Consider the following 20,129-nt stretch of genomic DNA (forward strand, 5'->3'; position numbering starts at 1 on the left):
TGTTCTTTCAATTTTTTAATTGTGTAGAAAAAAACTAATTACAGACATGCCTCAAAACTATTTCCATGTAACATTCCAACCTTCTGGCTTTAAGAAACGCTTAAAAAAAGAAAAAAGAAAGAAAGAAAGCTGTAGTCAATTGCAACTAATTTGGTAGATCCGGCAGAGGAAAAAAATATGGAATCACTGAATTCTGAGGAAAATATTATGGAATAATGAATAAAAAAAAATAAATAAAACTACAGTACACCACTAGTATTTAGTTGCACTAACCTCTTGCTTTTATAACAGCTTGAATTTTCTGAGGCATGGATTTAACTATCGACAAACAGTATTCTTCATCAATCCGGCTCCAACTTTCTCTTGCAGTTACCAGATCAGCTTTGCAGGTTGGTGATTCCATACTTTTTGCTTTGCCAGGGGTTGTACCTAAACCCCACTGGGTCTAGGTACAATATACCAAAATGATGAATGATTCACATAAAAAACAAACATATGAGCATGAAAGTTCATTATGGCAGAAATACTAATACTGATGTTCTCCTCCTCCTAGTAGCTTAAACATTCAATTTTTTTGTTTTTTTTTTCAAACCAATCCAGGTGAGGGCACTGGGGAAAAAAGCTGGAGACGTGCTTCCGTTCAGCCATTCAATCTGTGATAATAATTAACCTTTATTTCCTGAAAATCCCCTATACATGGTTTAGTATTCCCATGCAATCCCATAATTCCTTCTGCCAAAAAGCAGTTTTATAGTGCACTGCAACACACCGTCATAGGTCACAGATTTAAAGCCAGCAAATAGACAACACAAATTTGCAAATAGGATATTTATCCAGTTACTGGCTGCAAAATATATAGCAAAAGTGACAACAATGTTTTGTTTTCTTTAGAAAGGGTAAGTATTGCAAAAAATACTGTATGGAAGGAGAAAATACTGTATATCTACTCCCAAAAGCCTGTTTTTTAACCTAAAATTAATATTTGATTACAGGTTTATTCCAAGCAAAATCAAAATGTTCCCCAAATGGCATTGGCAGCTTGCCTTGAGTTGCCTGCTCCCATAAATATTTAGACAAAAACAGATGATGGATACAGTACACATCTCTTATCTCACCCATGCAACATTCTAAACCATTTTGTTCTCTATCAAAGATAAGCATTTATTTTTCATTTTAAAAAAGCAGACTTAGTAGTCAGATATAGATTTGTTCCACATTTTCGAAAGTACAACACGTATTAAATTATAAATAACCTATATCTTACTTCTACAATATCTTCTGAGAACCTCTTCTCCCATCGGAAGGCTCCTTGTCTTTTGAACTTGTTCTTGAAAATGATTATGTTTGTTGCCATTAACAGAATGATTGCAGAATACAAATCATTTTACAAAAACATTTTGTACAGCATACAGTATTTCCAATCATCCATCAAAACACTTTGATATGTTCAAGAACATAACTATCTGCATTACATTATGGATTATTAGTTTACACATTTTGCAGTGTTTAATAAACCTTTCTAGTCCTTTTTCTATTTTATCTAACAGTACCTGTTCATAGTTCTAAGCTGGTACTGCTCCTCTCTCACATCAAAGCTCTCTAGCAATCTCTAGATAGCAACTGTGAAAACACAGACTGGAAGTCAGACTTTAAAGGTACACAGTCGTCTGGATCAGTGTTGTATTTTGGCCTAGGCCAACAAGGCCCAGGCCTAGGGCAGCACTTTGCAGGGGGGCAGCAAAATAGCTGCCCCCACCTCCACCTGAGAGTCTATTGACAACTGTTTGCTAGAACCCGGCTGGCATCTAGCAACCAGTGACCTAACGGCCGTGACTTCCTGGCCATGATTCAAAGTTTAACTTCCTCCTCCTCCACACCTAGTGCTCGTGGGGCCCAAAGAGTCCTGCTGGTCCAGTGACAGTGGGGTACAGGGCAACAAAGCAAAATCCACCAATCCTCTGCTGACAGCAGCTACTGCTGCTGAGCTGCGGCGTCTTTACACAGCAAACGGGCAGCCGGCCGGCCCTGGAAGCTGGCAGCCTGTGAGGAAGAAGACCTCCAGTGCCACGGCGCTACCCTGTCCTAAACAGCAGCGGGTGCAGCATCCCTGGCGCCTCCCAGAGCCTGCACTCCTTCTAAAACCTCCTCTCCGCTCCCAGCTGGGACATTAACAGGCTGACCAAGGGCCCAAAAGGTGAGGACGGGCAGGAGGTAGGTACATCACACAAACCTACCCACAGACAGGGGGAATAGGAGGGACTGCAGGCAGGGCTAGGGGCTCTCCCACCCCCTATCTCTCTCTCTCGCCCGCTCTCTCTCTAACCCCCTCTCTCTCTCTCACCCCCCTCTCTCTCTCTCTCACCCCCTCTCATGAGATCTCACTGGTTCTTGCTGGGACTTGTATTCCTTCAATTTTGGAGGGCGTTGCATCCATTAAACAGGAAGGGGTGGGCAAATTTAAATAGGAGGGGGGGGCGCCCAATTTTAGTCTAGCCTAGGGCAGCACAAAACCAAAATACACCACTGGTCTGGATACAATAAAATAATCCCTCCTTTCCAGATTGGATGGAACAATTTTTTTTGTTTCCATTGACCAAGGTCAGTCAGTGGATGAAAAAAAAAAAAAAAAAGCAGTCAAAGGGGAAATTAGGGATGGAGCTAAAGAGTGATTGAATATTTTTGGCAGCTACACATCTGCTATCTAGACGTTACTTTGACATTGGGAGGAGAGATAACAAGGGGAAAGGCATGGTTTACTTTTAAGGAGATCACCAAAGAAAACAAATTCTGAAAATGTGCCAGGTAGGAAATAATTAACCACTTCCCGACCGCCCGCCGCAGTTATACTGCGGCAGACAGCCCCCCTGCGCAAACCGACGTAGGTATACGTCGGTCATGCGCCTGCAGCTAGGGGGCAAACACGCGCCGCCGGTGGCGCGCTCCCGCGCCCACTCGGCAGCAGGCATGCCGATGCACGGGGCAGGCAGCTCTGATTGCCGCCTAACACCCGCGATCGCTCCCCGCTGAGAGAGAAGGACGGGCAGCTGTTGTAAACACAGCTGACCATTCTTCTCTCTGAAATGATCACAGAGCTCCTGTGATCCTGCTATATAGGAACACAGGTCTCTGTGATCATTTCACAAGCCACGCCCCCCCACCACAGTTAAAAACATGCCCCTAATTACACATTTAACCCCTTGATCACTTACTGTGTTAACCCCTTTCCTACCAGTGTCATTATTACAGTAATAGTGCATATGTTTAGCACTGATTACTGTAGTAATGTCACTGGTCCCCCCCAAAAATGTCAGTCAGGGGTCCAATCTGTCCACCGCAATGTCTCAGTCCCACAAAAAATCGCAGATCACCGCCATTACCAGTAAAAAAAAAAAAGAAAAACAATAAAAATGACATAAATCTTTCCCGTAGTTAGTGGAAGCGATAACTTTTGCGCAAACCAATCAAAATACGCTTATTGCGATTTTTTTTACCAAAAATATGTCGCAGAAAACAAATTGGCATAAAATGTTATAAAATTTTGATTTTTAATTTTTTTTTTTGGGGGAATATTATATAGCATAATGTGAATTTTTTTTTTTTTTTTTCAGAATTGTTGCTGTTTTTTTGTTTATAGCGCAAAAAATAAAAATCGCACAGATGATTAAATACCACCAAAAGAAAGCTCTATTTGGTTATAGCATTGCATGACTGCGCAATTGTCCGTTAAAGTAACGCAGTGCCGAATCGCAAAATATGGCCTGGTCATTAAAGCGGAGTTCCGGGCACAAAATCGACCTAATCGATTTTGTGGCCATCCGCTTGCTTTGCTTCATCTGAAAAGGAATTGGATAGTTAGGATTATTTTTTTTTTACTTACCTTGTAATTGTAGAAAGAATACTCACCTATTTTCCACTTCCTCCCTCTGTGGCCGCAGCCCGCGCCCTCACTTCCGGTTTGCAATAATTCCCGGGAGCTGAACGTCATCGCTCCCAGGAATCAATGCGACGGCACCGGCCCCGCTCGTCACTTCCGGTGCGACGCCGCATTCCCTGCTAAACAGCTTCTGGGCATACCCAGAAGCTGTGTAGGAATGCGGCGCCGCACCGGAAGTGACGAGAGGGGCCGGTGAAGGCGTATTCTAGGAGAAGAAGACGCGGAAGAGGACGCAGAAGAGGATCGCGCTGGCTTCAGCTGCCCACAACAGAGATGGCAACGCTGTAGAAGAAATTTTATATGTGAGTATTTCTTCTTGCAGGTAAGTGCGAACCGGGACAGATCAGAGGCTAGCCATTGTGGAATGTACTAGCCCTGACTGTCCCGGGGGTATTTTCATTGAAAAAATGTTTCTGTGCCCGGAACTCCGCTTTAAGGGGGAAAATTTTCCGGTACAGAAGTGGTTAAGGAAGAATTCAAGGTATGGCATTTTTTACATAGCTACATTGGTCCAGCTAGGATCAATCTTTGCATATTCCACACCCGTGGGATCCCTATAGAAGCTGAAAATCACTAGTAGACATCGCTACTCCAGTGATTTTAACTAGCTTCCAGGTCTCTTAATCTTCACTAGCTTCCAGCCTCTTAGCATGTAGTGGTATCTACTACTGTCATTTTCATCTTCTAGTGGAATCCTACAGCTATGGTATTTGCATAGTTACATCGGTCCAAGCTGGACCAAAGTAACTATATAAAATGCCATACCTGGAATTCTTTTTTAAGTCCTATAACGTGTATGCCAGCTCTGAGACTGCTGTTGTTTGTGTATTATTTAGAGTATCACTGATGCCAAATTGCATATGTATCAATATACTTCTGGCGCTGCGACAGGATTTACAGAGGCTGCACTGTAACTTGTCTACTCCTCCTCTTCCCTTGCCCATAAAACTGTATTTTGTAAATCATTCACAAAATACAAAGTGATCTGTGAATGGAGAAGAGGAGAGGAGGGGCAGGCAGTACAGTTTGTTTATGAGAGACTCATCTTCCCTGTAACAGCAATTCAGATTCATTTATTAATCCCATAGAGAAATTACTCAGCAGTTGAAGTATAGCGATATCAGTATTATCTGGCATCAGTAAAACTAAATAATACAGAAATAGTAATGATCCTAAGCAGAGGTGTAACTAGAACCTTCAGGGCCCCGTTGCACAAAAACATGAAGCCCTGACCTCTGGTCCCAGGGCTTTCCCTCAGAGCCCGGGCCCTTCTCACTGATTCTGGGGCAGTAGGACCTTTTCACATGTTCTGCAGCGGCCCCCTTCATGCTGGCTTGCAACAAACAAAAGAGAAAACAGGTGCCTCTGAGTTAAGACTGCGATTTAATATGGCAAACAAGTAATAAAAACTTACATCAAGGTAAGTATAAGCAGACAAGATGGGTCCTTCCGGTGTCCGTGTGGAGGCTGGGGCTTGGAGTCATCACTGTGGGTCTGTAATCATCTCCTCTCTTCCTCTTCCTGTCCAGCAGGAAGTGTGGGGTGTCACAGCAGTGAGATGGAGGCTTGGACAGCAGAGTGAAACCGCAGTGAGATGGAGGGTTGGGCCGCACGGTGGCCGTGATGCTCGTCCACAGGATCTTCCGGCGTAATGACTGACGCATTTCCGAGCATGCGCACTGTGGTGGGAAACCAGCGCGCGCTCCTTTTTCAAAGTCGGAACTGGGTAGGGTTGCCACCTTTTCTTCACGCCAAACCCAAACACTTTAGCAGCACACAGCAATTTTTTTGGTAATATATACTATACATTTTGTCATTAAATAACATTTCTAATCATATGGATTTAAAGTCCCCCCTTACATCAGAGTATATGGAGTTCCCCTTTACATCTCAATCCACAGAGTTGAGTTCCCCTTTACATCCGAATCTGCAGAGTTCCCCTTTACATCTGAACTCGCAGTGTTCCCCTTTACATCTGAATCTGCAGAGTTCCCCTTTACATCTGATCTCACAGTGTTCCCCTTTACATCTGATTCTGCAGATTTCCCCTTTACATCTGAACTTGCAGAGTTTCCTCTTTACATCTGAACTTGCAGAGTTTCCCCTTTACATCTGAATCTGCAGAGCTCCCCTTTACATCTGAATCTGCAGAGCTCCCCTTTACATCTGAATCTGCAGAGCTCCCCTTTACATCTGAACTCGCAGTGTTCCCCTTTACATCTGAATCTGCAGAGTTCCCCTTTACATCTGATTTCACAGTGTTCCCCTTTACATCTGAATCTGCAGAGCTCCCCTTTACATCTGAACTTGCAGAGTTTCCCATTTACATCTGAATTCACAGAGCTCCCCTTTACATCTGAACTTGCAGAATTCCCCTACACTGTAAGGGGGGACTCTGCAGACTCTGATGTAAGAGAGAACTCTGGGGACTCTGATTTAAGGAGGAACACTGAGAACTCTGATGTAAGTGGGAACGCTGCAGATTTTGGTGTTAAGTGGAACTCTGATATTAGGGGGTCTCTGGTAACCAGAGCCCCCACATACTTCATAGTTCCTTGGATTCCCCTTTGATCAGGGTTCCCAGAGTACCCCCTACATGAGAGTCCAGAGAGCCCCCATATATCAGAGCCTGCAGAGCCCTTCTTATATCACAGGCAACAGAGCCCCCCTTACATCAGAGTCTGAAGAGCCCTCCTTACATCACAGTCCGCAGAGCTCCCCTCCTCATTTTTACATTCAGAGTCTGCAGAATTTCACTGTAATGGGGAGCTTTGTGGACTCTAATGTGAAGGGGAACACTGATGGAAGGGGTGCTCTAGGAAACCCGATTTAAGGGGGTGCTCTGATGTAAGGGGGAATGCTGTGGACCATTCATAAATGCAGGTCTTTTGCTCCTCTCCTATGCTCTAACTTTTGAATCATATTTGTTTATGATATTGTAATAACACCTGCTATCAGATAATCAATGTATCTTCAGAATTACAGTTGTTGTGATTCATGAAAAGATTTTTAATAATCCATATCCTCATCTGAAATGTATAATATCATCGGAAATATAACTAAATGACATGTGAAAATCTTTGTTGGTGGGCCTTTACAAAAAAAAAAAAACTTTAACAAACAGATTAAAATATTATGTATAAAATAAATAAAAAGAATGGTGTGAACACAGCAAAGAGCTGCACAGACACAGCGATTTAAAGAATTGTGTTGTGCCTGAGCCAGAATATCAGAGAAAAGCAGATAAAGACATTGTGAAGGTATGACTGTGATTGATTTGTGAGGTGATACATATCTATAAGTGTAACTTACCATCATCATATATATACTTAACATATATGTAATGGCATGTTCACTTTAACATGTTTGCAACACATAAATGCGATAAAATGAATGCACATTACCATTATTTGTTTGGAGCCAATATTGCACATTACTGCACCAACAATGTGAGTCTGAATCTTTTGTGTGGTGCAATGAGGCGATATGTACTGTCCACATAGTCGATAATGGATTTTTTTTACGATTACTGCAGTTTTCAAATGTGTTATTTCACAGGACAAAGCACAGAATAGAATATTTCTCTATTTACTTCAGGTAGGTATTAAAAATATGTTGAGCAGCTATAAATCATATTGGATTAGAACTGGAATGATGCTATTAAATAACAAAATAGTACAGTACTTATAAATGTAGCATTATTCTATCCATACACAATACTTAAGGTCTTTAACCACTTGCCTACTGGACACTTTCACCCCCTTCCTGCTAAGGCCAATTTTCAGATTTCAGCGCTGTCGCAAGTTGAATGACAATTACGTGGTCGTGAAACACTGAACCCAAACAACATTTTTATAATTTTCTTGGAGACAGATAGATCTTTCTTTTGGTGGTATTTATTTTTTGCTAAACAAAAGAAAAAAAAAAAACATTTAAAAAAAAAACTTTTTGGTTATAAAATTTTGTAAATGAGTAGTTTTTCTCCTTCACTGATATGCGCTGATCAGGCTGCACTGATGGGCACTAATGCAGCGGCACTGATGGCACGGCACTGACAGGCATCACTGATGGGCACTGACAGGCATCACTGATGGGCATTGATTGGCATCACTGATGGGCACTGTCAGGCATCACTGATGGGCACCGATTGGCAGCACTGATGGGCACTGATTGGCACTAATTGGCAGCACTGATGAAGCTGCACTGATAGGCGGCTCTGATGGGCACTGCTGGGCGGCACTGACAGGCATCACTGATGTCCACTGACAGGCATCACTGATGGGCACTGACAGGCATCACTGATGGGCACTGATTGGCAGCACTGATGGGCACTGTTGGGCTGCACTGATGATCTGTGCCCTGATTATCAGTGTAGATGTCCCCTGTGTGGATTTGCTGGTTATCGGCTCTCCTCACCTCACACCCTGTCAGCGTAAGGAGAGGACTGCTGATAACCGGCAAATACTGTTTACACTGTAATCAGCTGTTATTGGAAACAACTGGTCACATGATAAAGAGTTGCTGTGATTGGCTCTTTACTCAGATCTGTGATCAGCTGTGTCTGAAGGACATAGCATTCAAAGATCTGTGCCGATGCGTGCTGCAGGGGGCACACAGGAATCGTGATAGCGTGATCTATGGACATCCTCCCAGCAATGTGAGCCCATGCTGTAGCCATCTTTTGCCTATAGCGCTGGCAGGAGGTGGTTAAAGGTAATTCCACTTTCATGAAAAGAATATAGCAAACAAAAAAAAATATTAATCTAACATATACAGTTGCTTCACAAGCCATGTTTTAATTGAAAGTGATTCGAAATCCTGATAGGACTCCAACATCTAAATGATAGGGCCATTATTTTACATGGTAATGGCTTTAATAATAAAAGTAGAAAATACATTTTTCAGCTTGTTCATAGTGGGGGTCACATGACTTTCTTTCATTTTTACTGTAGCACTAACTGAGCTGGGAGCAGGACTAAGCCGAAGCGGGTCACTGTCCTGTGAGGTCGCCTCTGCTTTTTCAAGCCCTCCCCTCTAGGCCATGCAAAGCAGAGTGGAGCTGTCATTAGGAGTCTGATCCACTCACCAATGCCTTCAGGTGTTGCATTGCCTCTTCATAAAACACATAGTGCTTTTGAAATCCTTTGCCATATATTTATTTAGATATATAATCACAGCATGCACTTGCATTGTATAACATCAGCATTTTAACAGCAATACTAATGATAGTTATTTTTGATAATCCAGTTAAAGCTAATTTTAAACATTTTTAGAAGGCCATTCTATACAGCTTCTCCTCTGCTCATTCCTTCAGTTTACTTTCCATTTCTCAGGACTAGATATGCCATGGTGCATTGCTGCCAGGATGCAGTGATTCTTAAAGTAGAGCTATGGTCAAAACTTTTTTTTTTCATCTCGAATAGAACAAGGGAGAGTTATAACCCCTGTCAGATTTTTTTTGCCATCTTTGTCTGATTTTGGAGATTTACCTTCACTTCCTGTCCCATAACCAAACAGGAAGTGAGAGGAAATCCATGCAAATTAAGGGAAATCCTTGGGGATCCCCAGGTCACCAGAATTAGTGTTCCCATTGGAAGATTTACCCTCCATTACTTTTCTGGGGACAACTCAAAATTGGGGATTTTCTTTTACTTACCGCTTTCAATGATAATGGTAAACAGGACAAACAGAGAGGGTTATTCTCCTTAACAGGGGCAAAGACAGCAATACAAACATGACAGGTGCTCTAATCCATCTTCACTCTATCCAAAAGTAGCCAAAACTTCTCCTCTCAGCACCTTTGTAATCAGAAGGCAAGCTCTGAGGAATCTGTGACATGGCAGTGTCTATTCCCAAGACATATTGAATACAGTACATATCACAGAATTCAAGGACGTAAATGTGTGGGATTCTTTACAAATACGTTTTCAAGTTTCAAGATTGTTCACATTAGCAGTAGGCTAAAAATAATTGAAATTCAATGTGAAAAAAAAATATTTGATTTAAAATTTTGACCATAGATATATTTGAAATGTTTATATGTAAAATAAACATTATTTTTACATCTTAAAAAGCAGATGTAGAATAACCGTTTTAAAATGTAAGCTTTTTTAGTTAAAAAAACAACTTATGCTGAAGGAAAACCATTACATTTCCCCTTTATAATCTGTAATTAAAACCAAATCAGAAAATGGAACATCTTCCTTGTTTTAAAATAAAATTTCTCTCTCTGTTCTAAAATTCATATCCTAACAATTTTAAAGCCCTTCTTCCAAAAATATCTTATAGCTTTTTGACTAAATCTAAAATATTGTATATATGCTCATATTTTAAACTCACTCCAGCAATTGGACCCAAGAAAGGTAACTATATTTATCCTTGTCTCTTTTAAAATGGCCAAGTGTAAAAATAGTATAAGCAGGGCTGGATTTTCCAATTGGCACATTAGGTATGTGCCTACAGGCACCCTTCCTAGAGGGGTGCCCGTCAGGATAAGTGTTTTTTTTTTTCTCTTTTTTTTAACCCTTTTGCTGCCATGTCCATATGTTGCAAGCACCGGGATTGTGTGTAAAACCCACAGGCAGACCCTTGCCTGTCAGGTGGAAGCATTCAGGCAGCTGTGCTGCCACCCAATTGCTTCCACACACCCCCAGTAGCCCCCTCCTGCACACACCCCCTGCCCCTGCCCCCGCCATGTATTCTGGGCTCTGTCTGATCATCGGCAGGCCTGGGACCAACATGGCAGGTTTGGGTGGTTGGAGGCGATGAGAACAGCGTACACATGTCCGCTTTTCTCCCCTTCTTATTGGTGACCCGGAAAGCGACGTGTATGCCGTCACTTCCGGGTTACCCTGTCACTTTTTCCAGCTAGCAAAGATGGGAAGGGATGTATTGCAAAGCATCCAGTGGAGCCCAGAAGAGACATGTAAGTTGGTCTTAGTGTGGGGGGGGGGGGCAGGGGCACGCTTCAGAATTCTCTGCCTATAGGCTCCTGAGATTTAAATCTGACCCTGAGTATAAATATGGTATATATAGTATACATTCAGTGTCTGTCAGTGCTAGTCTGTGTGAGATTGCATCGTGACAGTTTATAGCCAGTCTGATTGCATGCAGATTAGTTTCAGTTTATAGAAGTTATCATGTACACAGGGACAAGTCTAATTACCTTGTGTATTGTTCTGCCTCCCTTCTACCCATATGTCCTTGGTACCATGATCTTGGTCTATGATACGTGGCTCTCATAATGATTCCAAGCAAAGCATAAGCAGCATTGTTAATCCTGAGGGAGGATAGTCCTACAGCCTGAACTGCTGGGGATGGCTAGTGCCCTAAAAATATCCAGCACCACCCTCGTTAAAAGGCTCATCAATTACAGGAAAAGGTTGTAGTGAAGCTCTGTGAACGTCTCCTGCCTTGCCAACTGGCTGGAAGGTAACACAGGACAGACAGTAGCTGGCTATGTCTGTAAGCATGTTTGGCCATAAAAAAAATCTGCATCACTCAAGCCCTGGACTTAGTCACTCCCAAGTGGCCTGCTAGGGGGATATTGTGCGCAAATTTCAACAAGTGTCCCTTGTGTCCCTTGGCAGAGTACCCAAGGGACACAAGAGTAGTAGACTTGTGTCCCTTGGGTAGAGTTAAATGACTTAACTTTTCTGCCTCACTGTGAGCAGATCCTCTCTGTACAACTTTTATTGTCCTGGTAAAACTTTTGTTTGTCCTCCTTCCCAAAAGGGCTGGATACTAGGCTCCTGAGGTTCCAAACATGGGTCAGTTTGCAGCGCTTGTTTAGAGGTGGCACTACAAGTCCCAGCCAACTGTCCCATGGCAATCAAGGACAGCAGCGGAGGCTCCGCAGGGGCTGAGTCCACTGGGTCAGAGCAAGGAAAGGGAGTATAGAAAACGCATCTTTACACAGAACCTAGGTATGTCCAGAGGGTCCTGTTCGTGAATCGGTGATATAATCAGAAGACACACAGTATGAGACCCCTGATCGGCGCCTAGCACCACTGGTGTTTGTCTGAGACTACAATCTCTTTCATCCCACTTCGTATCCCCCAGTCAATGAAAACCCTATGTATGGGGTACAGGTGAACAAATTCCACCAAATCCAGTGAGTGCAGGAATTTTTTAAGGATGATGTCCTTTTCATCCCTCAACTCAAGCAGACTAAGGATTGCACTCCATCACAAACTGTGGTATATCTGCCAGACAAATGTGTAGGAGTTGATTTTGGATCTTCAAGTCCTCCAGGTATCTTTATTCAATCCTTTCATCCACTGCAATAATGTGGTTCATAAGTGACTTACTTCATCCATGGAGTCTGCAGGTCCTTTCTGCTTCGACCTAGATTTCTTGCAGTATATTTCTGATGTTAATTGATACTTGATATTTATAACATCCTTTTGGCCTCATAATGATCATCTTTCTTATTTGGTAAGCGGTTCTAATAACACATTTTTTCAAAGGATAACAAATGGAAACATGCTCTATTCACAAGGTCTGCTGTTGCAGTTCTGACCATTAAGAAATGTCTGTGACACTCGCTGCTATGCCCAAAGAGGAAAGTAACACCATGTTAAAAGGTTGTAGCCCTTTAGAGAGGCAGAGATTCTTTAGTGTCTTATTAGAGCATTCAGAGATTCAATTTATTAATTTGGAATATATAGCTCGCATGAGGAGAAAAATTATTCCTAGAAAACTGTGGGGTTATGCAAAGAGACAGCACATCAGAAGTTACCTCCTGGCATACTTTTTCTCACTAGAACATTGGGCAAAGACAGGGCCAGATTGGGGAGGATCAGTCACTGTTTTAAATTTCAGCTTGTGCTATTGAGCTCCCAAAACTACCTGTACATTTTTTTTTACCAAAAAGGAGCAAAGATGTAGTAAAAAATTTGAAAAGTTGCTTAAAACACCACCTATTGGCTCGGGAAGATAAATACATGCTATCAATATGAGTACTATCAGTAAAAATGGTTTAATGCATCAGGATACATAAATACCTATCAAAATATATTCCACATGCTTGGAATGTAAGTGACTATGTTCTTCCAGAGCTCCAGTCAGCTACTAGTGATCCTGACTATCTTGCCCTGCTACAGAAGAAGCTATCGCATATTATGGCTCCCTACTGTTTTACCCAATCAGGGAGTCCAGATACTGTAAATAGGCTGACAAAGGAAACAACCTCCTGCACATAAGAGCAAGGCCATACAACAAAGATGGTTTCCAGCCACACCCACAACCCTCTCCTTCCCCTCCACCCCAAAGCTGTTTGAGAAGGCCCAAAGAGAGAATTCACCTCCACATCCAGAGGAACAGCCACTTGTCTAGCTGATACCATATTTGGGAGAATCAGAGGTAGGAGATGAGCCTACACTGGCACAGGTTTTAGAAGCTATACAGGCCTCCCAAACATTCCTTAAAGTGTTACTAAACACACACTTTTTTATTGACATTATCCCTTTTCTTTATGTATATGGATGATGACACTGCACCTTTTTTTCATAATGGATATACAGCTGTCATGTGACCCAGCTCTTTCCCAGCCTGTTTGCAGGGAAACTTCAGTGGGAGGAGCTTGCAGTCTTGTGCTGCTGGTCACATGTTCAATAAAGCAGGCTTCAACATACAAAAAAAGGAAAATACATAGTTAATATCAAATACATGTTTCAAATAGCCATAAAAATATGCATTTGAACTCAAATCTTTATTAGTTTTGTGTAAAAGCATGGTGTGGTCTTTCTAGGGGGAGGATTTGCCAATCACTGCCTGTTTAATGCTCCCCCAGCTTTTGTCTATTGTTTGTATGTGCTTGGAATTACAGGGGTGATGTCACCATCAATTAACATGTAATATCCCTCCCCCATTGTGTTTTGCTGTTTAGTGTTCATGGAGGAGAATTGAGAGAGTGAGCTGTAATTTATCCCTATGTATAGGCCTACATGTGTCACTCCATAATCATGTGGGCTACACAGATAAGAAAAACGAAGGAAATTAAAAGCTTAGAAAGGAACTGAAACGAGCATGTTAAGTGGCAATGGCAGGTGTACACAATCTCAGGCTGCAGCGGGGACACAGACAAGGAGGGAGGGACAATGTGTATAAGAATCAACCAGTTTTTTTGCAGAATACAGAAGACAATACCATAGTGATTGAGTTAGTATGAACAGCATGTAATACAGAATGTACTGACAGTTTTTAATGATGTGAGGTTATTAACAATTTAAAGTGATATTAAAGTTAAAGTTTTTTTGTTTAAATAACAAACATGTTATACTTACCTGCTCAGTGTAATGGTTTTGCACAGAGCAGCCGCAATCCTCTTTTCGGTTCCCCGTCAGCACTCCTGGCTCCTCCCCACTGCTGAGTGTCCCAAGAGCAAACAGCTTGCTGTGGGAGCACCTAAGCAGGCTTGCTCCTGAGCCACTGCTCTGCATGTCCATTCAGACACAGCTCGGCCCGTCCCTCTCTCTTCTCATTGGCTTACTGGTTGCAATTTCCAGCAGCGGGAGCCAATGGCTCCCACTGCTGTCTCTGCCAATGCGGAGGGAGAGTCCCCTCAAAGCTGAGACTCTTATGCACATCGCTGGATCAAGATGGGGCTCAAATTAGGGGGGCTTTGGGGGAGCAGAATACATAAGATTTTTGTTACCTTTATGCATAGAATGCATGAAGGTAAAAAACCTTGAGCATTTAGAACCACTTTAAAGGAAAAATAAATTAAGTTAAACTGGAATTTAACATTCAGTGCACTGACATGCAAAAAAAAGTGTAAAAGAACCTTTCATGTTGAAAAGAAAGTAAGTGATTTAGAGAACTAGATCATCCCCATGGCAAAGGAAAAAGCAGCTGACCTTGAATATTGCCTCTGACGAAACAGAGCAATAGCTCCCAAAGAGCATGAGTAAGTCCAATGAACAATTGGTAACTTGACTGCTGTTTACTACTGGCACTGGAGGGAGACTGGCACAGGACCAAGGATCAATGTGTCCTCTTCTATGGGCTCCAGGTGCCAATTCAGGAAAGCCTATGACTAATATTGACACAGAGTTCCCTCAAGATTTGGGTGACCATTTTTGATGCAGAGGGGCTATATAACAAAGTTTTTACCAAACTTTGTTGGAGATTTCCACCTGCGTCTGAAGAAATAGTGGTTTGTTTGGCCATGCCCTGTGCGACTGATTCTGAATGGAGAAAGTTGCAGTGTCTGCATCTTTTAAGAATTAATTGACCTTCAGGGAGTATCTCACCAAAAATGATTTTTCATTCTTTATAACAAAAAGGTGTCACATAATCAGGGTCCACTTTTTAAAAATTCTTTAGTTTCCACTTAGTTTTGAAACAAATATAAGCTTAACAGGACAATAAGATAGCAAATAGCAATACATTGGTTCAAAGAACAATGACATATAAAGAAATGGAAAAGGAAACATGGTTATCCAATACTTGTTTCTATGGTGTGTTGGCCAGGCACATAGAACAGAAGAAGAAATTGACCACTTGCCGACCAGCTGCCATAGTTTTCCTGCGGCAGGTGAGCTCTATTACCCAAAACAACGTACCTGTATGTCGCTTCATGTAATAGATAGTGGAGGCATGTGCCGCCTGAGGCGCACGCACACACGCCGATTGGGCAGAGGGGAAGCCAATTAGCAGGTCCAGCGGACGCGATCACTACCCATGGAGACAGAGCGGTGGTCTGCCCATGTAAACAAGGCAGACCTCTCTTCTGTCAGAGATGGACACAGGAATCTTGTGTTCCTCCTATTTAGGAACACAGATCTCTGTGTTCATTCAGTGAGTCGATCCCTCATACAGTTAGAAAGCACCCTGGTGTTAACTCCTATCCCTGTCAGTGTTATTAGTACAGTAACAGTGCATATTTTAACACTGATTACTGTAGTAATGTCACCGGTCCCCTCAAAAGTGTCAGTTAGGTGTCTGATCTGTCTGTCGCAATGTCGCAGTCCTGCTAAAAATTGCTGATCGCCGACATCACTAATAAAAAAAAAAAAATTACATACATCTATTTAACCAAAAATATGTGGCAGAATACATATTGGTCTAAATGGCTGAAAAAATTAGATTTTTTAGATTTTTTTCTATTGAGAATGTTTTATAGCAAAAAAAAAAAAATATACCGGTATATGTGTGTGTATATATATATACAGTATATTGTTTTTTTTTTCAGAATTGTTGCTTTTTTTTTGTTTATAGCACAAAAAAAAAAAAAAAGGACATTCATTTTATTTGGGTACAGCGCCGCATGACCAAGCAGTTGGCAGTTAAAGTAATGCAGTGCTGTATTGTAAAAAATGGCCTGGTCATATGGGGGTAAAACCTTCCTGTCCTTAAGTGGTTAAATTAGCAGGTGTAAAGTCGTTTTAGGATCAAGTAATAAAATAAGTATGTGACTAAATTATATTCTGACAATATCAAAACAAGTCTTTACTTGTATTTTGGCCTGAACTATATATTCCATTAGTTCCTAAAATGTGTTTTCTATACTGGAGTTTTCTTAAAATCTAACCAAGGCTGCCATATAGTATACATTTATTTAACTGTAAATTCACATTCCAGTGTATCTTCTAAAATGTGCAATTTTCCTGCCTCTAGGATCCTTTATATTTAGTGAGATATTTGAGTAATAATATTTTGGATACTGATAGAAGGAGAGTGGGATAGAGGTGTAAATTTAACAACATTTATAGTACTGCATCTAAGCACTGATGGAGGTGTTCTTAATATAGTTGCACGAAGAAAGAGTGCTAAATGAACAATCCAAGAGTCTAGCATTTTTTTTTGTTTCAGTAAATGACCAAGAACAACAAACAACCAACGTAGTAAAATAAATACTTATTTCTAAATATACGATTGCACTAAACCAATACAACTGTGTTATTCAATAAACAATAAATCAACCATTTTTGATGTGACGTAAGCCGGCGTGCTTACGAAACGCGTCGGAACGCTAGGACCTGTGACTACGCCATCTTTACTTCCGGCTTCTCGGTGGCACGTTTGTGGAACGCAGAAGGCGTCCGTACACCAGGGAACCATTTTTGATGTGCTATTAAGCCTCATGTCATCCTTCTAATTGTAAGTGCATCCTTTTCCCAATAAACGATTATGTTTTAACGTACTTCACCATCGGGCCCTTCTTGTTTTTCCCTGGTATTACTGGTTGGAAGCCCATTCCAACAGATTGGGATCTACAGTGGTTACGGGGAAAAGGTGCCTTCGTTTATGCCTGGTGTTCATGATCTTATCCGCGTGTTTGACCCCCTATCATAAGGGGTCCACAGCTTCTGGTAAGCGCATGCATATCTTGGGTGATCTGGTGGAGGTGTATAGTGCCATATAACAAGTTTTCAATATCCGGATTTTGCTGCTATTTATGGACTATTTATGGACACTTATATCTGATTCATTTATTTTTACCCATCACCAGATATTTCTTGCACTAATGATTTTTTCACATTTTGTTGATTTATTGTTTATTGAATAACACAGTGGTATTGGTTTAGTGCAATCGTATATTTAGCAATAAGTATTTATTTTACCATTTCTCACATCTTTTGTGTTGATTGCTGCTTCCAAGTTGGGATCACTCCCCCATTGTTTTGTGTTGTTTTTCACTTTGTTAATATTTATGTTTTTTTGATATTTCACCGCAAAAGATTTATCTGTTCCTCACGATTTTCTCACTTTGCGCAGGTTTAGGGTTCACCACCTTATATATATCTTTTCAAACAACCAACGTGCTTTGGGAGCCAATAGATTTCCCCCTTCCTTGGGGCTTTAGTACAATGAAAAGGTTTAGGGACTCAGAAGTGGCACAATCACCAGGGTTAGATTGCTTACTTTGACTGTGTGAAAAGTCCAATGTGACCAGGATCAATGAATCAGCCAGTAATGAAGGTAAATCTCTCTAACACTGCACCATATAGCAGCATTAATCCAACAGGAGTTCTAATCTTTCCCCATTCTATCCAAAACGCAAAAAAAAAAAAAAAACTTGACCCAATTCTGAATAGGGACTGATTCTGAAGGGGGAAAGGTGCAGTGTCTGTATCCCTTAAGAAGTAATTGACCTTTAGGGAGTATCTCACCAAAAAAATGTATTTTCTGTTGCAGATGATACATCTGATAAATCTGAGTTTTATCTTAGTGCAGATTTCATGAAAAAAAATGCAATCACAAAATCGTAAAATGACATTTTTAAAGGTCTTCTATGCACCAATGGTGTGCGGAACACCACCATTTTGCCATAATGCATTTCATTTTACAGAAAATTGCTGCAGATTGAAATGGACAGCTAACTTTTAATAACATTAAATTACATTATAGCTTGTGTAGCAATTGTATGTCATATTTTTTTATCTGATAAATTTTTGTCCACAAAAGATGAGTTGCCCATCAACCAAACACAAACTTATCTTGAATAGGCATGAGTGTCCAAATGAGTAGAGTAAAATATGGGACTATTGGCTGGAGAAAATTAATGTTGTATCTTAGTCGGACATGCTACCTTGCTTGTAGGTGCTGTTTTTCTTTAGTGGAATGAGGATGAGAGTGACCTTTTGAGTAAGTGAATGGGTGTCTGTCTGTTTGTGTCATTATGCTGTTGTTGGTGCTGTTTTTGGCACTGACTGTACCAACCCATTGCTTGCTGTTCATTTTCTTTGCAAAAGAAACAAAAAATACAGTTAAAAAAATATTGTTGCTAGCTTAGTGTTATTTGACCATTTCAGAATTTAAGAATTCAAGTCTAAACTAACTGTACCAAGTCCAAATATAGCCTAGTCAAAGAAGCATACTTCTAAATCCTTATCTTCCTCAAAGCTTCTTGGCCTTCTTGGGGAATTTAAAAATGTTGGCATCAAGACCTATTCATATCAAGTTGTGCCAATTGTTGGCCTGTGAGATCAATCATTCAAATAGTTAAAAATAACTGCAATGTGCAAGGTTTCTGCCACACAAGGTATTTCATCCGCATTCTTCCCTCTAAAACATCCACATGTCACAAAATTATTTTTAACACGGTTTTAACTTCTCTATCCCTGTACATTATAAGGAATGTAAATCATGAGTTGGCAAATTGACAGTGCTATTTTCAGCTTCCTCTTTTTCATTCTTTAGAACAAATAGCTGTCACAAGACATTGGTCTATTTTTTTTTTTTTAATTCTTTAGTTTCCACTTAGTTTTGAAACAAGTATTAAGTTGACAGGACAACAAGATAGCAAAAAGCTTTACATTGGTTCAAAGTACAATGAGATATAAACAAATGGAAAAGGAAATAGGTTATTCAATACTTGTTTTTATGGTCTGTTGGCCAGGCACCTAGAACAGACACAGAACTTCAATTAGCATGTGTGAAGACATTTTAAAATCAAGTAATAAAAAAAAATTATGAATAAAGTACTTTGTATATATGTACAATATTGGAAGAAGTCTTTATGTTGTATTTTTGCCAGAACTATTTATACCATTATTTCCTAAAATTCGTTTTATATACTGGAGTGTTTCTAAAATCTAACCAATGCTGATAAATAGTATACATTTATTTAACCACTTGCCGACCGTTGCAAGTACATATACTGCGGCGGTCAGCCCCGGCCAGGCAAAGTGACGTACCGGTACGTCACTAGCCTGTCACTCGCTTGTGAGCCAATAGCGGGCGAGCGCGTGCCCGCTGAGGCGCGCGCCCGCCCTGGCTCGTTCCCTAACAAGTCAGTGCGTGTGACTCGCGATCGTTCGCCGGGAAGGGAGAAAGGCAGGCGGCTAATGTAAACAAGCCGCCTGTCATTCTCCCCTGTGTAAAAATGGAGATCAGACGGTTCTACTATGTAGGACCGTTGATCTCTGTTTTTACACTAGTAGCCATGTCCAATCACAGTTAGAAACACGCCCCTAGGACACACTTAACCCCTCCCTCTCCAATACAGTTAACCCCTTCCCTGCCAGTGTCATTTTTACAGTAACAGTGCATATGTATAGCACTGATTACTGCAGTAATGTCACTGATAACCGCAAAAGTGTCAAAAATGTCAGTCAAGGGTCCGATCTGTCCGCCCCAATGTCGCAGTCCCGTAAAAAAAAATCGCAGATCGCCGCCATTACTCGTTAAAAAAAAAAACAACAAAAATGACAAAAATCTTTCCCTTTGTTACTAAACGCGATAACTT

At 41.1% G+C, this 20,129-nt stretch overlaps 1 protein-coding gene across 1 annotated transcript in view; it reads right to left on the minus strand.

Moving 5' to 3' along the window:
* KLHL13 (kelch like family member 13) overlaps window positions 1-11,232 on the minus strand; it is a 243,967-nt gene extending 232,735 nt beyond the window's left edge. Inside the window, exon 1 of the mRNA XM_082263394.1 lies at window positions 11,100-11,232. Within this exon, the coding sequence (XP_082119520.1) occupies window positions 11,100-11,176 (77 nt within the window). The 5' untranslated portion in view covers window positions 11,177-11,232. The remainder of the gene's footprint in view (window positions 1-11,099) is intronic.
* Window positions 11,233-20,129: the final 8,897 nt, after the last annotated feature.

Source organism: Pelophylax lessonae (genome assembly GCF_965119305.1).
Source record: "Pelophylax lessonae genome assembly, chromosome: 7".
In the NCBI taxonomy this organism is placed as follows: Eukaryota; Metazoa; Chordata; class Amphibia; order Anura; family Ranidae; genus Pelophylax; species Pelophylax lessonae.